General features: G+C 37.9%; 1 protein-coding gene across 1 annotated transcript; it reads left to right on the top strand.

Annotated features, from left to right (window-relative positions):
- The first annotated feature begins 5295 nt into the window (after positions 1 to 5295).
- Positions 5296 to 22653, top strand: LOC106439901 (sacsin). The gene is made up of 13 exons (XM_048776694.1): positions 5296 to 5786; positions 6089 to 6815; positions 7157 to 13122; positions 13283 to 14754; positions 14965 to 15228; positions 15391 to 15611; positions 16152 to 16423; positions 16817 to 19709; positions 19796 to 19928; positions 20336 to 20859; positions 20928 to 21824; positions 22025 to 22201; positions 22287 to 22653. Exons 1-13 carry the CDS (start codon positions 5458 to 5460, stop codon positions 22482 to 22484), a joined length of 14073 nt encoding a protein of 4690 aa, XP_048632651.1. The 5' UTR covers positions 5296 to 5457; the 3' UTR covers positions 22485 to 22653.
- Positions 22654 to 23013: the final 360 nt, after the last annotated feature.

The following is a 23013-nucleotide window of genomic DNA, read 5'->3' as shown; positions in this document are numbered from 1 at the left end:
ATCTCGCTCCGGTGAACACCAACAAGCTCCGATGAACACGATCGACAAACTTAAAGATAGTTTGTGTCAGTGGATTTGATTTCTGAGTTCAATTGAGTAAATTAGTTCAATTGAATCTATGTAAAACCCCAAATCTAAGTGACGTGTTTGAACTTTGAAGTGCACATTTCTGAGTTAAATTACAGTGAATCTTGTTTTTGGAAGTGAGTGCTTATGCGTAGGAATAACATGTGATTGGGTTATGTACAGATTTTGAAGATCGACGAGGTTGGTGAGCTGTTTGAAGAAGTAAGAGGGACTCAGAAGAAGAACGTGGTTTGTGAGATCAAAGAATTGCAGATTTATAAAGCTTTATAAAAGTTGCAGAGTTGGCTTCTTAACACCATCTTCTCTCTCATCTTCTTCAGACATCTCTTATACTAAAACAATCGTATATCTCTCCTAAGACTTGCAAAGTTGAAGAGGTTAGTTAGACATCTAAGTGAATTTGGCTGCAATTGTTTTTTTTTTTACAAAAGAGAAAAGTGTGATGTGGAGAAACCTTGATGTTCTCAGATTATGTTTGAAATGACAACTTTTTGTTGAGAACAAGAAAGTATCTCTAATGTTCAGATGAGAGCCTTATATAGTCCTTTCAACTCATAGTCTTGCTCTTTCCATGAAATGGCCTGTTATTCTGTGGCTAAGTAATTGAAACTACTCATTTTTACTACATTTTATTTCTTGTAATAGAAATCAAGCTTGGTTATGTTGACGTTGAATGGTCTAGATTTTGTGCTAATATTCATGTGACCAAATGGGTTACATGAAGGGAACCTTATATGGAAGAGAGAACAAGAAGAGAAATAACACATTGTATCCAGAATTCAAGTAAAAAAACATATCGTTCAGATGTTTTTAGTATCTAAATTATGAAGGTAAATTAGGATTCCATATCAAATGATTAAAATACAGACAAAAGATATATTTTATAAAGCCATGAACAAACAAATTGTTTACATACCCTCTATAAAAAATTTATAAATTTTTTATAAATAATTTATATACCCTTATAAATGGTTTATAAATTTATGTATTGTTTTTATAAACATTTATAAATGATTTATAAACAGTTATTAATTATTTACATATAAATCCTTATAAACTATTTTACATACTCTTATAAATTGTTTTATAAGCCTTTATAAATGGTTTAAAGACTCTTACAAAAAAATTGTAAACCTTTTTAAAAGGTTTATAAAATTCAGAAATTGTTTTTAGTAGTTTTTATAAATGATTTATAAACTCTTATTAATTATTTATATATCCTTATAAACCCTTATAAATAGTTTTACAAACTCTTATAAATTGTTTTTATAAGTCAGAAATTGTTTTTAGTAATTTTTATAAATGATTTATAAACTCTTATTAATTATTTATATATCCTTATAAACCCTTATAAACAATTTTACAAACTCTTTTTAAAAGTTTTATAAAATTCAGAAATTATTTTTAGTAATTTTTATAAATGATTTATAAACTCTTATTAATTATTTATATATCCTTATAAACCCTTATAAACAATTTTACAAACTCTTATAAATTGTTTCTATATGTCCTTATAAATTACTGTAGACTCTTATAAATGATTTAAGATACTTTCTAATTGGTTCCTAAACCTATAAACCTTATAAATTGAATACATAACCCATATTAATTGTGTATATACTTTTATAACGTTTTTATAAACAATTATAAATAGTTTATAGACTTTATTAATTGTTTTATAAACCTTTATAAATGTAAACATTTATAAATGGTTTCGAGACTCTTACAAATAATATATAAACCTTTATAAATAGCTTATAAACTTTACAAACCGTTTTATATATTTTTATAAATTATTTATAAACTTTTATTTTCTCTTAAGCTTTCTTTTCTCTTCATTTTTATCTTCTTTCATGTGTTATTGCCGTACAATATATGCTGCAAAAAGTAAAGCCACAAATCCTCGTTCCCCTTAGCTTTTCTTCATTTTATATCCTTGTTGAACTAATTGCACAACACTGTAAAAATCCATGTCATCCAAGATCAGGATGTGTTGGGATCACCAAATGTTTGTATTCCTCAGAGAATCCAAATAATGTATTAACCACAAGATGTAACAAAGAATAAACAATGTATTATAAGTCTCTCTAATTTATAAATTTATAAACCCCTATAAAACTACATTTATAATCTTTTATGAAACACTTAACATTATTGACCAAGACACAGATTGGATAATCACTTTTGGATTGTCTAGTGGTTATGTTCCAGCTTCATAAATCCTTGGAGGCAATCATGAAGATGTGCAAGATTCATTGCTGTCTAACTGCAAGACGAAATAAAAAGATGATGTTAACTTTTAATCGTGGTCTAAAGCTACCTTATCTAAGCATAATGTTCATGTATTTCGGTAACAGTCTTACAAATAACACAGCACAAGACTTCTCGAGTTCACACGTTTATATGTTGTTCTATAGACATATGATGAATTCTTGTTTAAGAACTTCTTTTATAAAACCTTGTAAATCGTTGAGCTGTACTATCAACAATATCCTAAAATACAGATTTATAAGGGGTTATAATTCCTTAATATGCAGTGTACTATCAGAAAATCTCTTTCTTAGCCGGAACTATTCAGATGACAAGTCCAAATCAACTGTATTCTATTTTTGGATAAACATAAGGAAGAAAATCCTAAAATTACTTGAAACCCAGATTTATAAAAGATTTTAAGTTGTCAAAAAACTCAATGTTCACTATCAAAACTGTTTCTCTTAAATCGACATGTTCAAATGAGAAGTCTAAAACAAAAATGATATGAAGTTAATAAAAGGATGATATGAACTTCTAATCATGGCTTAAACATACCTTATCCAAGCATAGGGTTCGTGTATTTCGACAACAGTCTTACAAATAATATAGAATAACACAACACAAGACTTCTTTAGTTCACACATTTATATGTTGCCCTATAAACATATGCGATGAACTCTTGTTAAAAAACATCTTTTATAAAATCTTGTAAATCGTTGAGTTGTATTATCAACAATATCCTAAAACTCATATTTATAAAGGGTTATAATTCCTTAATATACAATGTTCACTATCAAAAAATCTCTCTCTTAGCAGGGACCATTCAAATGACAAGTCCAAATTAACCGTATTTTATTTTTGGATAACATAAAGGAGAAACCCATAAAATTACTTGGAACCCAGATTTATAAAGTTTAAGTTGTCAAAACTCAATATTGTTCACTATGGAAATTGTTTCTCTTAGATCGACATGTTCAAATGAGAAGTCTAAAGCAAAATTTTTTGATTTTTTGATAAGAGAAAGAAAAAAATCAAATATTTACTTGAAACAAACAAAAGAATACAAGAATTAGAGACATACGAGTTGTGAATCTTGAACAGGAATCAACATTTGAAGGCTTTGAATCGCGATTCTCTGTAATCCGTTTTCGTCGCCGGTTGTGTGAGAGAGAGATGGCGGATCTCGACGGAGACGGCGGATCTCGACGGATCTCGACGGTAAGTCTGAGAGAAGATGGATCTCAAAAAGAGAGAGGAAGAGTCGATGATTGAGGAGAAGATAAGGTAAGGGTAATATTGTCTTTTGTTCATTAATGAAAGTGGTATTTATGAAAATGTCCCTAAATTGGTGGTAAAATTGAATAGTGGTATCAAACAAAGTGTAAAAGTAAAATTTTTCCATTTGAAAACCTTACCAATAAAATTGCTCTTACCTTTTAAACTGAAAATTATAGCATAAAGCCCCTAAAAATAAGCATTACATGGCCCAAGTGATGTAAAAAAACATTTTCTAGAGATTATGATTATTGTAACTTTTCTTTTTTATAAATAACAGGAAAATATTAGATAAAAATAAAAGATATATACGCAATATATAGACAAACACATTGCAAACATGATAAAATAATCAAGGGAAAATTGTTTTTTAGGCCAAAAAATGATAACTTTATCCCATTAGACTAATCTCAAATACTTTATGTTTCATGAGACTAATTATTTTCAAGATGGCAATAATGCCCTTAATTTCAAATACAAATTCGAAATTAAAATAAACAAAATAATTTTCAAATATTAAAATATAATAAATAATTAAAGTAATTAAAAAATATTAAAAATCCTCAAATAAAAAACTCTATCGCCACGATTATTACCTTTTTTCTTCTGAAAAATTGATTTTTTCATATATGGAAACTAAATATTTCTAAATATTTTATTCTCATATTTTTTTGAACTGATTATTCTTATCCGTAGAATATAATAAATCTGCAAAACTCGGTTTTTACATGTTTTTAGATTTATAGTAATGTGTAGATTTCGATTTCTATTGGTTTTAGATTTACTGTAGAACTCGGTTTCTACAAGTTTTTAGATATATAGTGATGTGTAGATTTTGATTTCTGCAGGTTTTAGATTTATAGTAATCTATAGATTTCGATTTCTACAAATTTTAGAGCGATAGGTTAAACGTGGAATGTGTATTTTAAATATTTTTAGAGTACTATTATTTACATAATCACATACTCTAAATATATTAAATTCAATAAAAAATTGGATTTCATTTTCTACTTCTTAGAATGTCAATTTTACTTTATGTAGAACAAAATATGAAAATATGATTTAAACATTTTTAGAACTGAAAAAATACCACTAAGTTCATATAGATATTTCATCAGTAGTTATTATTTCTCTAATTTTTTTTGTTTATAAAACTTTATTTAATTTATTTTCAAAAATACTAAAGGGCATTAGAGACAAAAGTGATACAAAATACAAATTAGTCTAATAGGATATAATTATTATTTTTTGGTCTAAAAAAAAACTTTTCCCAATAATAAAAGCACAATCAACACTTTTTTAAAATATGTATATATTTAGATAACTATTTTTTAATAAACAAATGTATTTTTAAAAGTTTTACTCAATTACTGCTTTTAGTTTCTTTCAAATCTATAATTTTACTGTTTTAACATGATTTAAAAAAAAATTTAAATAACAGATATGATCCACGTCCCATTTTAGATATGATTCCTAAAATATTTTGGATTAGTTCATAGTTGTAATAAATAACCAACTTGGTAATATATCAAAAATGTATTTAACAATAATAAGTAACATATCAAAACATTCCAACTATTGCTCCCTTAAGCCTTAAATTTATTAACCAGAGGCCCATTATAAAGCACAGTTTCTGTCATTTTCCTTTTTTTTTTTGGGAGAATAATAATGAAAATGAACATCAATTAGTCATAAATCTGGAATTTTTACAAATTTTTCTTTCTTAGCTTCGATCTTCAACCTCGACAACTCTCCTAAGAGTCGGTGCATCGTCCTTCGCAATATCGTCTTCTTTATAACCCCATGGGACTACTACTACTCTAATCACAATCTAATCGAAAGATGGATTCACTTCTCCTCGAAGATTTTGGTCAGAAGGTGGATTTGACGCGACGTATTCGGGAGGTTTTGTTGAACTACCCGGAAGGAACCACCGTGCTCAAGGAGCTCATACAGAACGCCGACGACGCGGGAGCTACACGTGTCCGTCTCTGCCTTGATCGCCGGGCTAACGGGACCGATTCTCTGTTGTCTGACTCTTTGGCTCAGTGGCAGGGTCCTTCTCTCTTGGCTTACAACGATGCTGTTTTCACTGAAGAGGATTTCGTTAGTATCTCGAGGATTGGTGGGAGTGGGAAGCATGGTCAGGCTTGGAAGACTGGTCGATTTGGGTAAAGTCTTTTTTTTCTTTTTTTCTTTTATTGAATAATTGGAGGTTCGAAGTCGAAATCCATAATAGTAAACCACAATATAAATAATAAAAAAAAAAAACTGTAAACCAAGCCAGGAAATGTTAAATCACTGGCCACAAGTGTAGTCGAATTCGAACTCAGCTCGCTTAGGAATGCTGGAACGCCACCACTAGCATGTGGGTCAATATAAATAATATTAGTGGGACCTAACTGACACAATGGCCAGAGTCCTTTTCCGTTGAGCTAATGAACTCTGTTGTTTACTCACTTTGATTGTGTAGGGTTGGGTTCAATTCGGTGTACCATTTAACGGATATACCTTCCTTTGTGAGTGGCAAGTACGTGGTGTTGTTTGATCCTCAGGGTGCTTATCTTCCCAATATCTCTGCAGCTAACCCAGGGAAGAGAATCGATTTCGTTGGCTCTTCAGCTCTCTCTCACTACGAGGATCAGTTTCTTCCTTACTGTGCCTTTGGATGCGACATGAAAACTCCTTTTCAGGGCACGTTGTTTCGTTTCCCTTTGAGGAGTCCCGAGCAGGCGGGTTCTAGTAGGCTTTCGAGGCAAGCGTATTTTGAAAACGACGTTTCTTTGATGTTTGATCAGCTCTTCGAGGAAGGGGTTTTCTCGCTGCTTTTTCTTAAATGTGTTTTGTCTATTGAGATGTACACGTGGGATGCTGGAGATCCAGAGCCTAAAAGGCTTTATTCAGTTTCGGTTAGCTCTCCCAAGGATGATACTGTGTGGCATCGGCAGGCGGTTCTTAGACTGTCGAAGACGTCGATTTCTGGAGATAGGGAGATGGATGCGTTTACTCTGGATTTCGTGAGTGAGTCTGAGAAGGGAAGCCAAAGTAAACGGAGAACAGACAAGTTTTACATAGTTCAGACAATGGCGTCAGCGTCTAGTAGAATTGGTTCTTTTGCTGCCACTGCATCCAAAGAATATGATATTCACTTGCTACCATGGGCTTCAGTTGCAGCTTGCATATCAGATGATTCATCAGAGGTACCGTGTCAGTTTGAATGTGCTTTTTTTTTTTTGCTATCTGTAGCTTAATAAGTATTTTTGTTCGTGTTTTTCACCTTCGTCTTTGTGTGTCTTCGCTGCCTATCATCCAGATAACTTGTTTTTCTCATGTTGCAACTTCGTGTATATTCTGACAGTACTGAATATGCAACTGCGTTTATTTATCTGCTTATAGTTATATTTATTCATCCTAACATTTGCTGGTATTCTATATATTTTCGCTGCGTGCTTTTCGATTATTTGTAACAGATTTTGATTGGATTTTCTCTTATCCCTTTTAGAGACATTGCATTTACTCTGTCTTTGTATGGTTTTGGCAGAATAATTCCTTAAAGCTTGGGCATGCTTTTTGCTTTCTTCCATTGCCTGTACGAACTGGATTGACGGTTCAAGTCAACGGATACTTTGAGGTGTCATCAAATCGCCGCGGAATTTGGTATGGAGAAGACATGGACAGGAGTGGTAAAGTTCGTTCAGCCTGGAATAGGCTTCTCCTGGAAGATGTGGTAGCACCCTCTTTTGCACGATTGCTTCTTTGTTTGCGAGAAGTGCTTGATCCCAGGGATTCGTACTTCTCCTTATGGCCTAGTGGATCTTTTGAAGCACCATGGAACATTTTAGTTGAGCAGATTTACAAAAATGTCTGCAATGCTCCTGTGCTGTTTTCGGATCTTGATGGGGGGAAATGGGTGTCCCCTGCCGATGCTTACCTTCATGATGAGGAATTCTCAAGGAGTAAAGAACTTGGTGATGCCTTGCTGCAGCTTGAAATGCCTATCGTGTGCCTCCCAGGACCAGTTTTTGATATGCTGTTGAAACACCCTTCCTTTTTTATTCCAAAAGTGGTTACTCCAGATAGGGTGCGCAGCTTTCTCAAAGGATGCAAAACGCTCTCAACTTTGAAGAAATCGTTGAAGCTAGTATTATTGGAGTATTGCCTGGATGATCTTACTGATGATGATGTTTGCACACAAGCCAGCAACCTGAAACTGCTTCCGTTAGCAAATGGTGACTTTGGTTTCTTTTCTGAAAGTGCAGAAGCTGTCGCCTATTTTATTTGTGACGAATTGGATCATATGCTTTTACAGAAAGCTTATGACAGAGTAATTGATAGGAACATACCTCCAGGTTTATATAGCAGACTTTTTGCCATTGCAGAGTCGCAAACAGCAAATCTTGCAATTTTCGGTATCCAAAATTTACTTCAGTTATTTCCGAGGCTTGTACCTGCTGAATGGAAATACAGAACCAAGATTTCCTGGAATCCAGACTCCAACCCAGACCATCCTTCGTCTTCATGGTTTGTTCTCTTCTGGCAGTATCTCGAGAAACAGTGTCCTAGCCTTTCTTTATTCCGTGATTGGCCAATCTTGCCATCTACATCTGGCTATTTGTATATACTCTCTGCACAGTCAAAATTGATCAACGCGGAGAAGCTTCCCGATGCTGTCAGAAATGTCTTGGAGAAGATTGGTAGCAAAATATTAAACAACAATTTCAAAGTTGTACATTCAGACTTGTCCTCCTTTGTTTCAGATGCTACTTACACCGGTGTCTTAGAATCCGTTTTTGATGCTGCTTCTTCAGATATGGATGGGGTACAAAATTTAATTTATAATTTGAATGTTGAAGAGAAGGATGAACTTCGTAGTTTTCTTTTGGATCCAAAATGGCACATGGGGAATCAGATTGGTGATCTATGTCTCAGAATCTGCAAGATTTTACCCATTTACCGTGTATATGGAGAAACTTGTACGCAAGGATCCGATTATTCTGATCTTGTTAATCCTCCTAAGTACTTACCTCCATCAGATGTGCCTGCCTGTCTTCTAGGATGTGAGTTTATTCTAAGCAGCAAAAGCAGCGAAGAAGATGTTTTGTCGAGGTACTATGGCATTGAGAGAATGAGGAAGAGTAATTTCTACAGACAGCATGTTTTCAACAGAATTGAAGTTCTGCAACCTGAGATTCGTGATCAGGTGATGCTTTCGATTTTGCAGAATCTTCCACAACTGTGTATTGAAGATAGATTCTTAAGGGAAGAATTGCAGAACCTAGAGTTCGTACCAACTGTAAATGGTCCTCTGAAACGCCCATCTCTTTTATACGATCCTCGTAATGAAGAGTTATATGCTTTGTTGGAAGATTCAGATTGTTTCCCTGGCAGTGGATTCCAGAAATCTGCGATCTTGGACATGCTTCAAGGTTTGGGCCTTAGAACAACTGTTTCTCCTGAGACGATTTTAGAGAGTGCACGATTGGTGGAGCGACTGATGAACATGGATCTGGAAAAGGCTCATTCACGAGGTAAAGTGCTTTTCTCATTTTTAGAAGTCAATGCTGTGAAGTGGCTGCCTGATCAGTCGAGTGAAGATGATGGAGCTATTAACAGGATATTCTCAAGAGCTGCGACGGCTTTCAGACCACGAAATCTGACATGTAACCTTGTTAAGTTCTGGAATGAACTTAAAATGATTTGCTGGTGCCCTGTTTTAGTCTCTGCTCCATTTCAGACTTTACCATGGCCAGTTGTCACATCTACTGTTGCGCCTCCGAAGCTTGTACGTCCGAAAACAGATATGTGGCTTGTGTCTGCATCCATGCGGATATTAGATGGTGAATGTTCTTCTACAGCTCTTGCATATAACTTGGGGTGGTTATCACATCCAGGAGGAAGTGCAATTGCGGCTCAATTGCTTGAACTTGGAAAGAACAATGAAATTCTGATTGATCAGGTTCTTCGGCAGGAACTAGCTTTGGCGATGCCGAAGATATATTCAATTCTTGCAGGATTACTTGGTTCAGATGAGATGGACATTGTTAAGGCTGTACTTGAAGGTAGTCGCTGGATCTGGGTAGGGGATGGATTTGCAACTTTGAGTGAGGTTGTTCTTGATGGCCCTCTTCATCTTGTTCCCTACGTTCGTGTCATCCCTACCGACTTGGCTGTTTTTAGGAAACTGTTCGTGGAGCTTGGTGTTCGAGAATTTTTAACTCCATCTGATTATGCTGATGTTTTATGTAGAATAGCTGAAAGGAAAGGTGATTCACCTCTTGATCCACAAGAAATCAGGGCAGCTGTTCTAATTGCGCAGCAGTTGGCTGAATCGCAATTTCTTGACAAAGTCACAATCTATTTACCTGATGTTTCTGGTCGTCTATTTCCTTCAAGTGACTTGGTCTACAATGACGCTCCGTGGCTGACTGCATCAGACAATCATAATAGCTCATTTAGTGCAGACTCTACAATGCTATTGAATGCGAAAAGAACAATGCAAAAGTTTGTTCACGGTAATCTTTCGAATGAGGTAGCTGAGAAACTTGGTGCTCGCTCTCTTCGTAGAGTCTTGCTAGCGGAAAGTGCTGACTCAATGAATTTTAGTTTATCTGGGGCGGCTGAGGCCTTTGGACAGCATGAGGCATTGACCACCAGACTTAAACACATACTAGAAATGTATGCTGATGGGCCTGGGATTCTTTTTGAGTTGGTTCAGAACGCTGAAGACGCCGGAGCTTCTGAGGTGACATTCCTTTTGGATAGGACTCACTATGGGACTTCTTCACTCCTCTCTCCTGAAATGGCAGATTGGCAAGGCCCTGCTCTGTATTGTTTCAACAACTCGGTTTTTACTCAACAAGATATGTATGCAATCTCACGCATTGGTCAAGGAAGCAAACTTGAAAAGCCTTTTGCGATTGGAAGATTTGGGCTGGGATTTAACTGTGTTTATCATTTCACAGATATCCCGGGTTTCGTTTCTGGAGAAAACATTGTTATGTTTGATCCCCATGCCAATCATTTGCCTGGCATCTCTCCAACTCACCCAGGCTTACGGATTAAATTTGCTGGAAGAAATATATTGGACCAGTTTCCTGATCAGTTTGCACCGTTCTTGCATTTTGGTTGTGACTTAGAGCATACTTTTCCTGGAACACTCTTTCGGTTTCCTCTTAGAAACGCCAATGTTGCTCCCAGAAGTCAAATAAAGAAAGAAATATATACTCCTGAAGATGTGTTATCCCTCTTCACTTCCTTTTCCGGTGTTGTTTCGGAGGCCTTAATATTCCTGAGGAATGTTAAATCAGTATCCATTTTTGTCAAGGAAGGAGCTGGTCAGGAAATGCAGTTACTGCATCGTGTTTGCAAAGATTACAATGTTGGGAAAGATACTGAACCAAAGCAAACAAATCAAGTGTTTAGTCTTCTTGATGAAAATCTTTCTGCTGGAATGAACAAGGATCAGTTACTAAAAAAACTAAGCAGCACTGTAGTTAAAGAACTTCCCTATAAATGTCAGAAGGTTGTGGTGACTGAGCAAGATTCGTCGGGCTGTACTTCACATGGGTGGATAACAGGTGAATGTCTGAATGCCGGGGTAAGTAAAAATCACTTAAATCTTCCAGAAATGTCCCATAAGTTAATACCATGGGCTAGTGTTGCCGTGCTTATAAATTCTGTCAAGACTGATAAAGCAGAGAACGTGGTTGCTAGCAATTCTGATATATTTGGGCCATCCACAATTTCGGTTCAGAATCGAAGAAATTTTGGGGGGCGTGCTTTTTGCTTTCTGCCTCTACCTATAACTACTGGCCTCCCTGCGCATATCAATGCATATTTTGAGTTGTCATCCAACAGGAGGGATCTTTGGTTTGGTAATGACATGGCAGGGGGTGGAAAAGTACGGTCGGATTGGAATCTTTACTTGATCGAGGAAGTTGTTGTACCAGCCTATGGTCATTTGCTCAAAAAAATTGCATCTGAACTTGGTCCATGTGATTTGTTCTTCTCTGTCTGGCCAGTGACTCTAGGAGCAGAACCGTGGGCATCCTTGGTTCGAAAGCTGTACAGTTTTATTGCGGATAATGGTCTTCGTGTGTTATATACTAAAGCAAGAGGGGGCCAATGGATTTCAACTAAGCAAGCAATTTACCCTGACTTCAGCTTTCCCAAGGCAGATGAGCTTGTTGATGTCCTTGCTGACGCTGGTCTCCCGGTCATTAATATCTCAAAGTTAGTTGCGGAAAGATTCGGAGAGGCTTGTTCATCTTTGCATATTTTGACACCCCAATTGTTAAGGACCTTGTTGACCCGGCGAAGACGTGAGTTTAGGGATAGAAGTGGCTTGGTCTTGGCACTAGAATACTGTCTTATTGATTTAGAAGTTCCTTTTACGGCTGATCTTCTTTTTGGTCTACCCCTGCTACCTCTTGCCGATGGTTCGTTTACAACATTTAGCAAGAGTGGGACTGCTGAGAGAATCTTTTTCGCAGAAGAGAATGGGTATGAACTTCTGAAGGATACACTTCCTCACCAGCTTGTGGATCGTGAAGTGCCGGAAGAAGTTTATAGTAAGCTGTTGTCTGTAGCACAAAGCGAAGAATCGTGCATATGTCTTCTCTCCTGCAGCTTGCTTGAGAAGCTCTTTTTTAAGCTACTACCAGCAGACTGGCATCTTGCTGAAAAGATACTCTGGACACCTGGCCAGCACGGACATCCGACAGTAGAGTGGATACGGGTACTGTGGAGCTATCTTAAGTTATCTTGTGATGACCTCTCAGTATTTTCTAAGTGGCCCATATTGCCAGTTGAAGATCGCTGTCTCATGCAACTAACTGTAAATTCAAACGTTATCCAAGATGATGGCTGGAGCGAGAACATGTCTTCATTATTGCTGAAATGTGGATGCCGGTTCTTAAATCGTGAGCTTCCAGTAGAGCACCCTCAGTTGGAAAGATTTGTTCAGCCGCCAACAGCAGCAGGCATACTGAACGCACTTCTTGGAGTTTCTGGCGGGCAAGAAAACATAAAAGGAATTTTCCTTAATGTTTCAGAAGGAGAACTGCATGAGCTACGGAATTTTATTCTTCAATCAAAGTGGTTTTCTGCCGGACAAATGAATGAGGTCCACTTTGAGACCATCAAACACCTGCCCATATTCGAGTCATACAGAAACAGAAAACTTGTGAGTTTGAATTGTCCAGTTAAGTGGCTAAAACCTGATGGCATCAGGGAGGATCTGTTGGATGATGATTTTGTACGCTTAGACTCAGAGAGGGAGAGAGCTATCTTCAAAAGATACTTACAAATAGAAGAACCCTCGAAAATAGAATTTTACAAAGCTTGTGTACTCAATCGTATGTCGGAGTTCCTTTCTCAGCAAGAAGCTTTGTTGGCCATTTTGCATGATTTAAATGATCTGGTCGCCGATGATGTTTCCCTTCAGTGTGCATTATCTACAACTCCTTTTGTTCTCGCAGCAAATGGATTATGGCAACAACCTTCCAGGTTTGTCTATCTTATTCCCGTTTTCCTATTCTGATACGTTGAATATGTTAATCACAGCCTACCGTTGCAACTTGATATTAGCTATATTTGTTGGCATTTACACTCTATACGGCAAATGGATATTTCTACGGCTATGTTCATTTTTTTGTCCTCTTTTCAGGCTTTACGATCCTCGTGTTCCTGGGCTACAAGAGCTTCTTCACAAAGAAGTCTACTTTCCTTGTGAGAAATTTTTAGATTCTAAGATCCTGGATGCATTGGTTGGTCTTGGACTTCGGACAACTCTGGATTGTTCTACCTATGTGGATGCTGCTAGAAGTGTGTCAATCCTACATGACTCGGGAGATCAAGAAGCATCGAGATATGGAAGAAGACTGTTCTTCCATGTCAAAAATCTTTCTGTCAAACTATCATCCAAGACGGGTGAAGCAAATGATGATGAATCACAAGATCTGATGTCCAAGACAAGTGAAGACTCGCCTGATGGAGAAACCTATCCTGAATATGAAGTCGGTAGTAATCTTGGGAGCTTACCCACTGAGCAATCGGAGCATGAGTTTTGGGATCAAATGAGATCTATCGCATGGTGTCCTATTTGTCTTGATCCACCAATAGAAGGAATTCCATGGCTTGAATCTAGTAATTTGGTGGCATCTCCAGATAGAGTAAGACCCAAGTCTCAGATGTTTTTGGTGTCTGCCACAATGCACTTGCTGGACGGCGAGTGCCATTCGCCATATCTACTTCAGAAACTTGGGTGGATGGACTGTTTAAGCATTGATGTCCTGTGCAGACAATTAATTGGGATATCAAAGTCTTACAAAGAACAGAAGTCTCGTTCAACAGTAAATCCTGATTTTGAGAGCATGTTACAGAGTCAAATTCCTCTACTGTATACGCGACTGCAAGAACATGCTAGGGACAATGACTTTCTTGCTCTTACATCAGCACTGAACGGTGTTCCTTGGGTGTGGCTTGGAGATGATTTTATCTCTGCAGATGTTCTTGCTTTTGATTCTCCCGTGAAGTTTACCCCTTATCTATATGCTGTCCCTTCAGAATTATCAGACTTTAAAGAACTGCTTCTGGAGTTGGGTGTGAGGCTTAGTTTTGATGCCGCAGATTATATGAGCACTCTGCAACACTTGCAGAATGATCTAAAAGGATCACCGTTAACAGAAGAACAGATATGTTTTGTCCTTTTAGTTCTTGAAGCCATTGCAGACTGTTTCTCTGAGGCGTCACAAGATTGTGATAGAAATTTAGTGCTAGTTCCTGATTCCGCTGGACTTTTGGTCCCCTTGGATGATCTTGTTTATAATGATGCACCATGGGTAGACAGCAGTTCTCTTTCTGGGAAAAGGTTTGTGCATCCTAGCATCAGCAATGACATGGCTAACAAGTTGGGGATACAATCTCTTCGCTGTATCTCCTTAGTGGATAATGATATTACCCAAGATCTTCCTTGTATGGAGTTCACAAAGTTGAATGAGCTTCTATCACTATACGGCAGCAAAGATTTCTTGTTGTTCGATCTTCTTGAGTTAGCCGATTGCTGCAAGGTTAAAAAGCTGCACATCATCTTTGACAAGAGAGAGCACTCTCGCAAGTCCTTGCTGCAGCATAATTTAGGTAATATTTTTTTTGTCGTTTGCTCTAACCTTGCTCTTTAAATCATGGAGGCGGATTTTTCTAAGGTGGATACCAGAAAAGATCTTTTGAGTTTATACGGGATACAGCTTTCTTTGTTGCTTGGTTTTAAATATTTTCTGAGTAATGGGTTTTGTAGATTTCTAGGGTTATCTGCCTTGATCCTCTTATTAATGCGCTCTCCTTCTTCAGGTGAATTCCAAGGACCTGCTCTACTTGCCATTTTAGAAGGGGCTACATTGACCAGAGAGGAGGTTTGTAGTCTTCAGCTTCTTTCACAATGGAGAGTTAAGGGTGAAACTCTCAACTATGGGCTGGGCCTTCTTAGTTGTTTCTTCATGTGTGATCTTCTGTCTATTGTTTCTGGTGGCAACTTTTACATGTTTGATCCCCAAGGAGCGACCCTCTCTGCCTCCACGACTCAGGCTCCTGCTGCAAAAATGTTCTCGTTGATAGGTATGAACGTCTAGTTTGGCTTTGCTCTGTGTAGAACCATCCTGCTTATGCTTCATTCATCCATGGTTTTATGTTTCAGCTCCGGTTTTGATAAATCAGTTTGATACTATTCAGTTGTCTTTATTTAAGTTCCCCTTTTATTAATTTCTACTGCTGTTTTAGGTACAAATTTGGTTGAGCGATTCAGTGATCAATTTAATCCGATGCTAATTGGTCAAGATAAGGCATGGTCATTGACAGATTCCACCATTATTCGGATGCCTTTATCATCGGAAATCTTGAAAGATGGACTTGAGGCGGGGTTAAATAGAGTGAAGCAAATATCTGACCAGTTTTTGGAGAATGCCTCCAGAATCCTCATTTTCTTGAAGTCAGTTTCACAGGTATTATAATGCATGTCTACACTGCTGTGAACGTCATTCAATTCTTTTTCTTATGGCAATAGAATGCTATTACATTGAAAACTTTAGTACAAAATGTAGCGTAGAAACTGATGGAATTTGGGCTTGAACACGGGCTACCATGCTGTTGCTAAATAACAGATAGTTACGAAGTAAAAATTTCTTAACTAGTTAGATTTCTGTTTAGTTATCGTATAGAAAAATGGTTCGTCTGGAGCGTTTGAAATTTGTAAAGCTAAATGTTTTTGGCATTCTTTCATCTGTTGGATTTTATTTTTTTATCTGTATTTTGACTTATGGATATTTTGGATATAGATATAAGTCAGTTGAAGTTCAAATATGAGGAATGAGTGAGATCTGAATTTTTTCCTTGATTGTATGGAACTCTGCATGTTTAATGTTAAATCACTTCAAGAATGTTGTGAAATGATTCATTTTATCATCCTGCATTTCGTTTTAATCATTTGATGTCTCTATGTTATGTACCAAACCTAAAAAACGTAGAGAATTTTCTAATTTCAGGTTTCATATTCCACATGGGAGCAAGGAAATGTAGAACCACACCAAGATTACGCTCTGCATATTGATTCAGCATCAGCTATCATGAGGAATCCCTTCTCGGAGAAAAAATGGAGAAAGTTTCAACTTTCGAGGTTGTTTAGTAGCTCAAACTCTGCTGTTAAATCACAAATAATAGAGGTCAACCTACATATAGGGGAAAACAAACTTCTGGATCGATGGCTTGTTGTTCTCAGCATGGGCTCTGGACAATCACGAAACATGGCTCTTGACAGGTATGTAGTCACTAACTATTATCGACATAAAATCTTCTGGCACCTATATGCTTGGATGTTTATACCATCTAAAAAAGCCATGTCAAAAATAAAGTGATATACATAATCTCTATAACATGTTTAAACCATCTTTTGAAATTTAAAATGTTACAAGTTAATATCAAAATCATGGCAGCAGACACATTCAGTTCACTGTGCGAGTATGTCACTTGTCATACTATAACACCATAATGTGTCTGGGCGTTGAATTGAAATAAAAATCTTTTATTTTATCAGTGAAAAAATGTAACGTATTCCATTTACTCATGTGTTTTCTCAAAACTAGTATATGGTGATGAGTGTACTAAAGGTTATCATGTCTCTATTGCTTGTTAAAATATTACTTATCTGCAGGAGGTATCTTGCGTACAATTTGACACCTGTTGCTGGGGTTGCGGCACATGTATCTCGAAATGGTCGTCCTGTTGATGTTCATCCAGCCAGCCCCATAATGTCTCCTTTGCCTTTGTCTGGTAGTGTGAATCTACCTGTCACCATCCTTGGATGCTTCCTCATTCGGAATAATTGTGGTCGTTTTCTCTTCAAAAATCAGAAAGGGAGAGATATGCTTGATGCTGGAGATAGATTGATTGATGCATGGAACAAAGAGTTAATGTCATGTGTTCGTGATTCGTACATAGAAATTGTGGTGGAGATGGAAAGGCTAAGGCGAGAGCATTCAAGCTCTTCAATTGAGTCAAGTACAGCACGTCAGCTGGCCCTTTCTCTTAAAGCATATGGTCATGAATTGTATTCTTTCTGGCCACGATCTAATCAACATGACGGTGCTCTAGTGACAGAAATGCCTAAGCCGGAGTGGGAATGCTTGGTTGAACAAGTTATAAGGCCGTTTTATGCTCGTGTTGCTGACCTTCCCTTGTGGCAGCTTTACTCAGGAAATTTGGTTAAGGCTGAAGAGGGTATGTTTCTAACACAGCCTGGTAGTGAGGTTGCTGTTAATTTACTTCCCGTTACAGTTTGCAGCTTTGTGAAGGAGCATCACCCTGTTTTTTCCGTGCCTTGGGAATTGTTGGCTGAAGTCCAGGCAGTAGGGATTCCTGTTCGAGAAGTTAAACCAAAGATGGTTCGCGACCTTCTAAAGAAGTCATCTGCATCTATCGATCTCCGATCTGTTGATACTTATATTGATGTGCTTGAATATTGTCTCTCAGATATTCAATTCACTGAAGCACTTAACCCGGAAGGGGCCAACTTGGATGAAGGAAACAGTACTTCTGGTTCGATGTCGATGCCTACTCAAGCTCAGGCTGGCTCAAGTGACGCTTTTGAAATGATGACAAGCCTAGGGAAGGCTTTGTTTGATTTTGGTAGAGTTGTTGTTGAAGATATTGGTCGTACTGGAAATAGTAATAATAGATATAGTAATCTTGACCCGAGGTTTCTATCTGCGGTTAATGAACTAAAAGGATTACCATGCCCGACTGCAACAAATCAGTTAACTCGTTTAGGTACTTCTGAACTATGGTTGGGCAACAAGGAGCAGCAGGCTTTGATGTTACCTGTGTCTAAACGATTTATCAATCCAAAGGTGTTTGACAGATCGAGCTTGTCTGATATATTTTTGAAGTCTTCAGTTCAAGCATTTTTAAAGTTAAGGAGCTGGTCACTTCCTTTACTGGCCAGTAATATGAAATATCTTTTTCATGACGATTGGGTTAATTATATCTCTGAATCAAATACTGTGCCATGGTTTTCATGGGAAAGTACATCCAGTTCTAGTGATGATAGTGGCCCCTCGCCTGAATGGATCAGGCTCTTTTGGAAGAATTTCAATGGATCAGCAGATGAGCTCTCACTCTTTTCGGACTGGCCTTTGATTCCTGCCTTCCTTGGCAGACCGATATTATGCCGTGTAAGGGAGAGACATTTGATCTTCTTTCCACCACCACCTTCGCAGCCAATCTCTGGAAGTGCTACTGATATGCCCACAACATCAGTAAGTGATGGTTCTTTATCTGAGTTAATACAGCACTATGCTTCAGGCTTCGACCTAGCACAAAGAAAGCATCCTTGGCTGATTTTACTGCTGAACCAATGCAATATACCTGTCTGTGATACTGCATATATTGATTGTGCCGAGAGATGCAAGTGTCTGCCTTCACCAAGCATGTCGCTTGGCCAAGCTATTGCCTCCAAGCTTGCTGAAGGCAAACGAGCTGGCTACATTACTGATATCTCTTCCTTCCCAACGTCTGGCCGTGATGAGCTTTTCACCCTTTTGGCTAATGATTTCTCTTCAAGTGGCTCAAGATATCAAGCATATGAACTTGAAGTACTAAGTTCACTTCCTATATTTAAGACTGTCACTGGGTCTTATACACATTTGCAAAGGCAGGGTTTGTGTATAATCGCTGGAAATTCCTTCCTCAAACCTCATGATGAATGTTGCTTTTGCTATTTTCTAGATTCAGTTGAATGTCACTTTCTCCAAGCCCTTGGGGTCGCTGTGTCGCATAATCATCAGACTTTAGTAAGGTTTGGGTTAACTGGGTTTGAAAGCAGATCTCAATCTGAACAAGAAGATATACTAATTTATCTGTATGGAAATTGGCGTGATTTAGAGGCCGATTCTACTGTGATTGAAGCTCTTAGGGAGGCTAAATTTGTCAGAAGCTCTGATGAATTCTCCTCTGAGCTGTCAACACCGAAGGACTTGTTTGACCCTTCTGATACATTACTAGTGTCAGTCTTTTTTGGTGAAAGAAAACGATTTCCAGGAGAAAGATTCTCATCACAAGGCTGGCTTCGCATTCTAAGAAAAGTTGGCCTCCGAACTGCAGCGGAAGCCGATGTCATACTTGAATGTGCCAAAAGGGTGGAATTTCTGGGTAGAGAGCGTGATAGACCCTCTGAAGAAGATTCTTTTGAAACGGATCTTGTGCATTCTGAGAAGGATATTTCAGTCGAGTTAGCTACATTAGCAGGATCTGTACTTGAAGCTATATTTTTAAACTTTGCTGGTTTTTATAGCACCGCCTTCTGCAACACTCTTGGTCAGATTGCATGCGTGCCTGCTGAATCAGGGTTCCCAAGTATTGGTGGCAGAAAAGGTGGCAAAAGAGTCCTTACAAGTTACAGTGAAGCTGTTCTTTTACGTGACTGGCCCCTGGCTTGGAGCTCCGTTCCTATTCTTTCCAGTCAGAGATTCATTCCACCTGACTTTTCATGGACAGCATTTCGCCTAAGAAGTCCTCCGATTTTCTCGACTGTTCTTAAACACTTGCAGGTAAGAACACTCTTCTTCTTATTTTGATTTATTTGTGTACTCTTGTCAAGGATATGGATGAAAAAGGCCTGATCAAATATGGCCAGGTTATCGGACGGAATGGTGGTGAAGACACTCTTGCTCATTGGCCGAATGATCCAGATGTGATGACCGTTGATGTTGCTTCTTGTGAAGTTTTAAAGTACCTGGAAAAGGTTTGGGGCTCCCTCACTTCTTCAGGTGCGTATACTACTTAATACAATACTCAATATTGGATACAAATATATCTACATTCAAGCTATTGCAACTGTAAATTCAGAATCTGGCAGAGGAATTTTGTTTTAATAACAAAATAAAGAGGTGCGAAGTATCCATGAAATTTCTGGAATTAGTATTTTACTCAATAAGTGGTGAAAATGAATGCAGTAAAAAACTAGTTGTCCACTGTGTTTTTCCAGCCTTGCAAGCTTCAGTAATAGATTATGCCCTGGACAACACCGAAAAGTAGGAAAAATTAGATTTGTGTTTACAGATGCATGCAGTTACTTAAACATAAATGATCGTAGGACTGCAGTATATGTTTTCTATTAGAATGTTGGAAAATGTCTGATTATATTATTCCCCGCTTTGTAATTTTTGTCATCCAGATATTTTGGAATTGCAAAAGGTGGCCTTTTTACCAGCTGCCAACGGAACACGCTTGGTGGGCGCCAGTTCCCTTTTTGTTCGCCTACCAATCAACCTATCGCCTTTTGCATTTGAACTTCCTAGTCTCTATCTACCCTTTCTGAAGATCCTTAAAGATTTGGGACTTAACGATGTGCTTTCAGTTGGAGCTGCAAAGGATATCCTCTCCAAGTTACAAAAACTTTGTGGTTATCGGCGCTTGAACCCCAATGAGCTTCGAGCTGTCATGGAAATTCTTCATTTTCTCTGCGATGAAATAAATGGAACAAAGGCACCTAATGATTCCACTATTAGTTCAGATGCGATAGTCCCAGATGATGGCGGCAGACTTGTCCATGCACGGTCTTGTGTTTATGTCGATTCCTTTGGGTCACGCTATGTGAAATACATAGACACTGCAAGGTTAAGACTTGTTCATCCACTTCTTCCGGAGAGGATCTGTCTAGATTTGGGTGTGAGAAAGCTTTCTGATGTGGTTATTGAGGTATGCATAGCATCCGTTGCTTTTTTTTCATGCCTTCTGTATCTCATAATACTTTCTTTTTAACATAGGAACTTGAAAGCTCTGAGCATATCCAAAGCTTAGACAACATAGGGTCCATATCACTGAAGGCTATTAGAAGGAAGTTACAGAGCGAATCGTTTCAAGCTGCTTTATGGACTGTGAGCCGCCAGATAACCACCGTGCATGACTTATCTTTTCAAGATGTCCAACATTCTCTTCAATCTGCTGCAGAGAAAATTGAATTCGTCAGAAATATATTTACTCGATTTCTTCTCCTGCCAAACTCCGTTGACGTTACCCTCGTGTCTAAGGAGTCCATGATTCCCGAATGGGAGAATGAGTCCCGTCATCGAACAATGTATTACATCAATCTCCACAGAACAACTATCCTAGTTGCTGAACCTCCTGGATACATTTCTTTACTGGATGTCATGGCAACAGTGGTGAGCGAGGTTCTAGGCTTTCCAACTTCCTTGCCTATAGCATCTTTATTTTCATGTCCTGCGGGATCTGAAACTGAAATTTCCGCTTGCCTAAGACTAAGCTCTCGTGCTCTTACCAACACCGGCACAGCTGTTGATAGTACTGTTGGCCAAGAGATTTTGCCGCAGGATGCTGTGCAAGTACAGCTTCACCCGTTGAGACCATTCTACAAAGGGGAGATTGTTGCTTGGAAAATCCAGCAAGGAGACAAACTGAGATACGGAAGAGTCCCAGAGGATGTTAGACCTTCCGCAGGCCAAGCTCTTTACAGATTTAAGGTTGAAATGACACCTGGAGAGACTGGTCTATTACTTTCATCTCAAGTTTTCTCCTTCCGAGGCACGTCGGTTGAAAATGAAGGTCCCTCGTCGTTGGCCGAGGTGCTCCCTGCAGTATCTGATAACAAGTCTCAAGGGAGTTCAGAAAGTTCCAGAACTAACAAAGCAAGTTCTTCTAGCCAGGTTTGTTACATATCTCGTGAACTATACTTGCTTCTTGCTTCATGTTTGTATGATCTATATATAATCTATGTGATACTAGGAGACAAAATGCCTACTGTTTTATACATCATCTTGTGATTGTTTGATCTTGTGTCATGTTCATGCTTAAGGTTAAAACGATATGTGGATTATTGATTGGATTTGTTCTTTGTGACCTGCAGCCTGTGAATGAAACGCAATATGGTCGAGTCACAGCTAAAGAATTAGTTGAGGCGGTCCACGAGATGCTCTCTGCAGCTGGAATCAACATGGAACTGGAGAATCAGTCTTTACTACAGAGAACCATAACCCTTCAAGAAGAACTCAAAGACTCTCAAGCAGCATATATACTTGAACAGGTTCGCTTACCAATAAAATCCTCAATACTCGAAAACTAATAATTAGAATCATAATGATGATAATAGCAAAAATATTTTCTTGCAGGAGAGAGCAGAGGCTTCCCTGAAAGAAGCAGAGACGGCGAAATCACAATGGATTTGTAAGATATGTCTGATCAAAGAAGTGGACATAACCATTGTACCATGCGGACATGTCTTGTGTCGGGAATGTTCAGCTTCAGTCGCTAGATGTCCCTTTTGTCGTCTTCAAGTCACAAGAACCATCCGAATTTTCCGACCGTAAACAAACCACCTAAATATCATATCTATGAGTCACTATTTATCAAAAGGTTTTTTGTCCTCTATTACAAACAGTTTCTGCTGATTCATTGGCAGCTTGTATATACGTATATAGGTATGTCTTCACTTGGTGTCTTTTTTTTAAGTAATGAAAATATTATTTCAAGCCGCTATCATCTTGCCGTCTCTTTGCAAACAAAATTATCACCCCATGTTGTAGGGGTGGGCGTTCGGGTACCCGTTCGGGTTCGGATCGGGTATTTCGGATTTTCGGGTATTTCGGTATAGAGGTCTAGAACCCGTTCGGGTATTTCTGTACTTCGGGTCGGGTTCGGGTATTTTTAGTTCGGATTCGGTTATTTCGGATCGGGTTCGGATATTTAGATTTTGAAAAAAAAAATTAAAATTTTCATTTCTCAAGTTTATTGTATTTAAAAATATAACTTTTAGTTAACTAATTTTTTATTTTTAATAGATTGAATGGTTAATAGATTTGGACATAACATTTTAAAACTAAAAAAACACTAATTTAG

This window comes from Brassica napus, chromosome A3 (genome assembly GCF_020379485.1).
Source record: "Brassica napus cultivar Da-Ae chromosome A3, Da-Ae, whole genome shotgun sequence".
In the NCBI taxonomy this organism is placed as follows: Eukaryota; Viridiplantae; Streptophyta; class Magnoliopsida; order Brassicales; family Brassicaceae; genus Brassica; species Brassica napus.
Note: the sequence above shows the minus strand (reverse complement) of the source record. Positions and strands in the feature narration are given on the sequence as shown.